Below are 7,949 nucleotides of genomic sequence, written 5' to 3'. Positions count from 1 at the left end.
TATTGTATGCTTTAATTTCTAGTTATGTTGTTATTTTAATTTCAAGTATGTTATATTTTTTAAACTTATTGTCTACCTATTTCTAGTTAATGTTATTGTCTACCAATTTCTAATTAATGAAATTTAAGAGTTTATTAAAATATTATGTGCATATTGTTTTTTTTTAGTTTAAATGAAATTTAAAAAAAAATTAAGCATGGCAAAGAGGGCAATACAGGCCCTGTAAATGGCAAAATCTTGAAGCAGTGTGGCAAATCTTACGTGGCGCCTCCGTGAACTGTAACAAACATGACACCATTCCCTCCAGCCTAACTCTAGTAGTGTTGGCGACGGTTTTTGGTGCTCTCTTTGGTGGTGGGTGAAGCTTCTTCATGTGTTCATCTTCGTGGTTGTTTTGGTGGTTTCTTTCTTTCTATGGAGTACACAATTTTTCATAAGGGCATTTATCTAACTTTAATTACTTTAATGCAAATTGTTCTTATTTGGATTGTTGATGCATAAATTAGCACTAACCCTAATTTCCCCAAAGAATAACCGATATTCCCATTCTTAGTGATATTTCTAGTGTCAATATATTCTACTGTAAGTAAATAGAACATATTCATATACACTTGCAAAAAGTCACGCTGAGTTGTCTATAAAATAATATGTAATCTTGCTTTTAGTTCAATTCTAAATTTGAAGCTTTTTCAAATGAAAAAACATAAAATTTTCAAGGGTTTTTCACAAAATTAAAAACCTAATTAGAATTTACTAATATCTACAAATTATAACATCACTTCAAAAGTATTGAAAGAATCAAAAGAAATTCATAAATGATGGATGAGAAGCCTGGAAAAAAGACCGGTTCCATTTGACCATTTTGCCCTTGGCCCTCTCCAAAATCCACCATCATATTGCTATACATGTAGTGAGGTTTACTGAAGGGACACAAAAGTTGTCAATTTTTTATGCTCCTATCAACTGCAAAAGAGTCATGCATATGAAACTTTGATCAATAAAAACTAAAAAGACCATTTAAAGGATGTGATGATGTTAAGATAAGATCATTGCAAACCCTTTAGCAAATTACAAAAATGCCCTGCACCCAAAATCATAAGAGTATGGGATTAGATGAGAAATGGGAATTTCCAGGTTTCATAACCTTAACTATATATATGTGTGTTTCCTGAATTTGTTATGGGGGCATATTAGTCTTTTTTTAGAAAAGTAGACAAGTATTAGTTTCAAGACTATGTGTTCTTGAATTCTTACAAATATCTAATGTTATTTACTACATCCATCCAAAAAATGAGTCACTATTTGACTTTGGATTGCAAAAGATTTACTTTTTAAAGTCCAAGATTAACAAATGGATATATATTCATCTACAAAAACTGATTAGGAAAATATTGGGGACTTAAATTAGATGCCTTCTACAAATATCCAAAAAGAAACAATATACAAAAGTGTATGATTCTAAACAAGAAAAAATATACATATACTTACATATGATGTTTCCCAGTTATTGTAAAGTATTCCAGTTTATTTGGGCAATTGTCAACAATTATGGAAAAATCCTTCAAGCTCCAGGACATGTTTGTCATCACTACCTCTGCTTTGAAGGAAAGAAAATAAGATTCAGAAAACAAATAAACTGAACTTGGAAGATTCTGAAATGAACAATGGCGTACCTTTTTTGTATCAGGAACTCTATAAAGATCAGCATTTATCTCTGTTAACCACAAGCCAGGAAATAGAGTCTGCAAATGGTATTTGAAGGAACAAAAGTTATTAGATGTTGATGACAATCATACAGAAGAATCCCAAGCCACTGAGTCAATAGTAGATCCTAAAACTATGTGAATGTTCTTACAGAACTGCAATTATAATCTATGATGATTGACATTTCATAAGAAGAATGATGGATTGTAGTTTATGAGCAACGAAATCTCAACATTTTATGAAGAACCGGTAGCTAGATGTTATATTAAATTCAGTAACTACGAATTAGTATGAAATGCGTATCAAATCCATAACGAATTTGGTCCTGTAAAGTGTTGGCTCTGAAATACTTACATCCAATTGATTTTGTACAGATTTAGGTCGCTTCTTCGGCTTCCTTGGTAGCCGCCGCTCTCCCATATCCTCGAAGTCTTTCTCCATCTCCCGACGTGAAAGCGGAACGGAGAATTTAGCTCTAGCCCTATCTCTTCTCTGAAATCCATCACCATCTTCGCTATTATCGACTACATCCGATGTTAAAGTCAACTTCGGTTTCAATTGTTCCTCCTCGGCATCAAGCTCTTTCTTGAAATTGAGTATTGTCTTTTCCCAATTCGCTTCCATGTCGCCATCTTTAGCCTTCAATTGGAGTACCAATCTATCAACCACCGCCGTAGTTGGTGGCCAGCACTCCAAATGCTCCTCGACGGCAGAATCATCATCGGCGACTTGCAGTGAAATCCCATTGTTGATAGTGCATTTAGAAAGATTGAGTTTGGTTGTCAATTTGGAACACGGCATCGTGGAATTGCTGAAAGGTTTGGATTCCGATTGTTCCAGCATCATACCCTTAATTTTACTATGGATGGATTGATGCATCTTCATTCTTATTGGGGTTCGTTCAACTTTATACACTTTCGTCGCTTTGTCCCCAAGTTTTTACAGCGCAACTAAGGATAAACATAATCTAATAAATCCTCAATTACCATAATAATAAATAAATATAAATAAATAAACTTGGTCACATAATAATCATTTTTTTAAATACTTAATTTTGATTTAGGGCAAAAAGAAGTTTCCAAAAATGACCGCATGTATTCTTAAAAAATACTAAAAATCCATAGCTTTTGAAAATGGTCGTCTAGTCTGTAATGGGTTGTACTCGGTATGTTTGTTTGTGATTTTTTCTTCGATTTGTTTTTTTTATTCGGTCATTAAATTATTTTTCATCTTATATTTATCCTTGAACTTATTGAAACATATACATTATACAAGTATGGTCGGCTATAGACAGTTTCACAAGTTTGTATTTGAATACGTATAAAAAAATCATTACATGGAAATGATGTGGATATCCCCCTCATTAAAATAGTCGACTTCACATTTGGTCTGTAAACTCGATTAGGGCACCAATTCTTCATATCCCTCTTTCGTCTCTAAAGAATGGCATATGCATCAACTCGAAGCGACCGTAACTTCATTATGGTGGACGTCCATTCCAATGCGATGTTTGCACCAAATCCTTTAGTCTACTTTGATCCTGACAGAGCATCCGTTCGAGACATTGATTTTAGTGGGTTTGGGTACTTAGAGTTCATTGATTTCCTTGAGAGGCTCACTAGAATGAGATGCAAAGATGTGTACTTCTGCCTTCCACAAGATTCGTTGAGTCAGGGCATTCGTATATTGAACAATAATGGTGACTACAAAGAATTTGTGGATATGGCATATGTTAATGGGAAGAGAATGAATGTGTATGTGGACCACCATAATGAACCTATCTTCGACTGGATTGAGGATGAGGAAATTTAAGAAACAAATGAAGATGAAGATCAAAACTGTGAAGAAGATGAAGATTCAGTCTGTAACGTCCCAAAATTTAAGACCAAAAATTTGAATTTTTATAATAATAAAATCATCATCCAAAACGTTTTCATAAAACCATAATGAAATCAAGGTATGTCAAAAATCATCCAAATACATCATAGTCAAATAAAATGCGGAACAACATGGTGTGTGCGATGCGATCATCCCGAGCTCTTCCCCTTCGATCCGGAAGTACCTGAAACATACACTGAAAACCGTAAGCACAAAGTGTAGTGAGTTCCCCAAAATACTGCATACGATACATATCAAGCATACAATGGGCCATGCCCAATAACCATCAGGCCCCGCCCGACATCGGGCCTTGCCCGACATTGGGCCCCGCTCGGAACAGATCTGTCAATAATATGATATGGATCCCGCCTCATCACATTCATTAGGCCCCGCCTGGCATCGGACCCCGCCCAGTATACATATAGACACATAAACACATGCAATAATCACTAAGACAATTAGCATATAATACACACATCAGGCCTCGCATGGCATCAGACCCTGTCCGGTATACATATCACATACTACACACACAAGAGTCACACATACAACTAGCACCCTAATCATAATAAACCATGGGCCGACATTGGTGCCTTCGACCCGTCAAGCACAGTGAGGAGACTCACCTTAAACCGCTGAAAATCATATAGACGCTCGAACTGTTGATCCGGATAATCCCCGCGCTAATCAATCACATAAAATCCCAATTAATATTTGGGCCATAACCCATAACTAGGAATCTCATTCATATGTCCAACTCCCAGGGTGAAAGACAATTTTACCTTTTTCTCACTTGGCCCAAAAACCGGGGCCCAACCCAATGGCGCCAAAAGCCCAATATGGCCCAAACTCCTAACTGAGGCCCAAAACCCATTATGGGCCTAAATCAGCTTTTGTGAACACATCTGCATTCTCTTCATCTGTAGGAACAAAAGGAAGCTCAATATGACTTTTCTGAATATTATCTTTTAGGAAGTGATACCTAATATCAATGTGTTTGGTCATTGAGTGGTTGACTGGATTGTGAGAGATTGCAATTGCACTCTTAGAGTCACAATAGATGAGCATCTGTTGCATTTTGAATCCATAATCTATCAGTTGTGTTTGCATCCAGAGAACTTGAGAACAACAACTGGCGGCAACAACATATTCAGCTTCAACAGTAGAGGTTGAAACACATGTTTGTTTCTTTGAAGTCCAACTAACCAATCTGTCTCCTAAGAATTGACAGCTACCAGAAGTGCTTCTTTTGTCGAGCTTGCATCCTCTATAATCTAAGTCAGCAAAGGCTTGGAGATAGAAGTTGCCTTTAGCAGGATAAAATAGACCTAGAGAAGCAGTTCCCTTTAGATATTTGAAAATTCTTTTGACTGCCACGAGATGTGATTCCTTTGGATTGGCTTGAAAGCGTGCATACAGACATGTTGAAAACATGATGTCTGATCGACTAGTCGTAAGGTACAATAATGAGCTAATCATTCCTCTGTAGTGCTTCTGGTCTACAGATTTCCCATCAAGGTCTGAATCAAGCTTGTAGGATGTAGAAATCGGTGTCTTTACAGTTGATGCGTTCTCCATGGAATATCTCTTCAACAGGTTTTTTATATACTTATCTTAACCAATAAAGATTCCCTTAGGAGATTGACGAACTTGTAGACTAAGGAAATAATTCAGCTCACCCATTATACTCGTTCTAAATTTGCTTTTCATCAACTCAGCAAACTCATCACTAAGGTCCATGCTGGTTGAACCGAATATGATGTCGTCGACATATATTTTGTACGATGATCAGATGGTTGTTGTGGATTTTCCTAAAGATAGTGGGATCGATAAAACCTATTTGAAATTTGGAATCTTCGAAAAATTTGGAAAATTTTCCATACCATGCTCCTGGAGCTTGCTTCAATCCATAGACAGCCTTTTGAAGCTTATAGCAATGGTTAGGGAACTTTGGATCTTCGAATCCAAGAGGTTGTTGAACATAGACATCCCTATCGATTTCTCCGTTCAAGAATGCACACTGCACATCCATTTGGTAAACCTTAAAGTTCTTGTGTGTAGCAAATGCCAAGAAAATCTTGATGGCTTCTATTCTTGCAATAGGTCCAAAGGTTTCATCGTAGTCTATGCCTTCTCGTTGTGAGTAGCATTTGACAACCAGTCTAGCTTTGTTCCTAATGATGACTCCATCTTCATCACTCTTGTTTCTATAGACCCATCTTGAACCAACAACTGATACTCCTTCTGGTGTTGGCACTAAGTCCCACACATTGTTGCGTTCAAATTCAGCTAACTCTTCTTGCATTGCTTTTACCCAATTTGCATCTTGTAAAGCCTCTTTGATTCTTTTGGGCTCTATCACGGATAGAAAGATTGTGTATAGACATTCATTCTTGGTTGTTGAACGAGTCACTACTCCAGAATATGTTGAGTTTTATTCAAAAATCTGGTTTCACAAACGGTAAAAACGGCAACGGAAGCTTTAAAATTGTTGAATAAACTAAAACCATTTTAACCCACCAAGGATCTTTTGCAAGACTTAGAAAGATTAAAACAATCAGGAAGAGAAAACATAACAACCTTTGAATAATTTGATCCTCATGGGAGGTTGAAAGTTGATGAAGATGACATTAAGCTCTAAATTAAGAGCTCTCTAGAAGTATCCACCAAACAAGAGTAGAACCATCAAAACTGATGGGTTTTCAGAGCATTCTAACACTCCTATGGTGTACATGCAACCCTAGAAACCTTGGATCTATGTTTGACTAAGATACATGCAAATAATTATTTTTCCAAGGTTCTTATCCTAACTAGCATGGCATGGGGTACTTGAATCAAATAAAGCTAGTAGAATTACTTACCTTGTAGTTGTAGTTGATTGCTTGGAGTTTGAGAGCCTAGCACCAATAGTGTGGATGCCTCAAATGGAAGTCACAAAACACCACAAACTTGGATACTTGAGAGAATAGTCACAACCTTTGTTGAAATCGGCCCTCTTAGTTTTCTCACATCAACTAGTGCAATTTCAAGAACCAAGGCCTCCTTTATATAGTGTGGTGGATTAGGGTTACATCCATGTAAACCCTAATACCCATATCTTTTCATTTCCATGAGATCCATGGGTTAAAGCTCCATGGAGTATCCATGGACTTTCCATGCAAGCCTAGCCCATTTCAAATAAGCATTAGCCCACACTATATAAATACAAGAGCCCATGTTTAATTAGTCATACTTTTGATCTCTAAATTAATTCTAAATTAATTATAGATCAACACTAATTAAATAATATGATTTTATATTAATATATTAGAACTTATAATATATTAATAAATCATAACTTATACTATTCTCAAAAGATTATTCGTAAATTGTTCGGGTGAAGTGCAACCCAAATGGACCATGCCGGGTCGGGTCAAGTACATACCAAATATAGTTATGGACTTAGACACTATATCCAAGAGTCTCCCACTTGGATAAGTCGAATAACTATAGTTGCAAGTATGACTTCAGGAACCGATCAACAATCGTAGCTCTTTAAACTCTGTTGAACTATGAAGCGCCATTTTAGATAAGTGATCATATAATCCTCTGTTCTAGATATCAGCCGGACAAATACATGGAACATGGTCTTGCTTATTGTCCAACATTTGTTTCCCGATTTCCGATTTGTTTGACATAGAACTTAACTGAACACATCAATTTAGTTCTGACCGGGCCCGGTACATAGGTCAAAACAAAATCATCGAGGGGCCCAGATATCGCTTCTAATCCTAGAAGGAACAGATAAACTTCGACTCATATGTTTTCTCTACTACTTGTTGAATTACACACAAAAGCACGGTTTATAACATCGAGTTACCAATGCGTTTTCGTGCAATCAATGCATAACCAACTCATAGGCAACAAATCATATCTCTAGGTTTGAAGACTTATATGATATTACCGTCTCACGATCACTCGAGATAAATTCCATGAAGTGATACAAGTGAGCGTGGGTTGAATCCAATACTCAGAACTTATGAGCACTCATGAGTGTTGTAGCCCCGCTTTGTCTAACATCTTAGACCTCTACAAGCCAACCCATGACAGTCTTGATTCATATCTACTTCCAACATATGACCGACTGTGGAGAGTTTGAATAATATGATATAAACCATAACATAATTATTCTGGAAGTCAAAACATGCAAAAAGAAATAATAGTAAACGATTGACAAGAGATAGCAACACTTTACTCATAAATAACAGCTTTTATTTATCATCAAATGTCAATTACATTTTACAAATTTCAAGATTATCTAACTACTAAAACTAATATCATCCTTCAGCCCTATGCTCCGAGCATGCTGGAGATGCTTAGCCCGAGTC

General features: G+C 36.4%; 1 protein-coding gene across 3 annotated transcripts; it reads right to left on the bottom strand.

The window, feature by feature from the left end:
* Positions 1-631: 631 nt before the first annotated feature.
* LOC145103849 (uncharacterized) lies at positions 632-2,622 on the bottom strand. Of its 3 annotated transcripts, XM_079041118.1 has the most exons (5): positions 2,059-2,622; positions 1,674-1,742; positions 1,489-1,594; positions 1,058-1,081; positions 632-963 (listed from the first exon to the last, which is right to left on the bottom strand). In XM_079041118.1, exons 1-3 carry the CDS (start codon positions 2,587-2,589, stop codon positions 1,589-1,591), a joined length of 606 nt encoding a protein of 201 aa, XP_078897244.1. In that variant the 5' UTR covers positions 2,590-2,622; the 3' UTR covers positions 632-963; positions 1,058-1,081; positions 1,489-1,588. The 3 variants fall into 3 exon arrangements, with proteins under 3 accessions (XP_078897244.1, XP_078897243.1, XP_078897242.1); XM_079041117.1 differs by having other exon boundaries at positions 632-1,081; XM_079041116.1 differs by lacking the exon at positions 1,058-1,081.
* Positions 2,623-7,949: the final 5,327 nt, after the last annotated feature.

The sequence above is a fragment of the Lactuca virosa genome, chromosome 4 (genome assembly GCF_052849685.1).
Source record: "Lactuca virosa cultivar CGN04683 chromosome 4, Lactuca_virosa_CGN04683_v6, whole genome shotgun sequence".
Classification (NCBI taxonomy): domain Eukaryota; kingdom Viridiplantae; phylum Streptophyta; class Magnoliopsida; order Asterales; family Asteraceae; genus Lactuca; species Lactuca virosa.
The sequence above is the reverse complement of the archived record's forward strand: the minus strand, read 5'-3'. Positions and strand labels throughout refer to the sequence as shown.

Coding starts and splice junctions, on each gene's coding strand:
- LOC145103849 (XM_079041117.1), bottom strand. CDS start 2,589: ATGAAGATGCATCAATCCATCCATAGTAAAATTAAGGGTATGATGCTG. Junction 1,743..2,058: donor CTGTACAAAATCAATTGGAT/GTAAGTATTTCA, acceptor TACCATTTGCAG/ACTCTATTTCCTGGCTTGTG.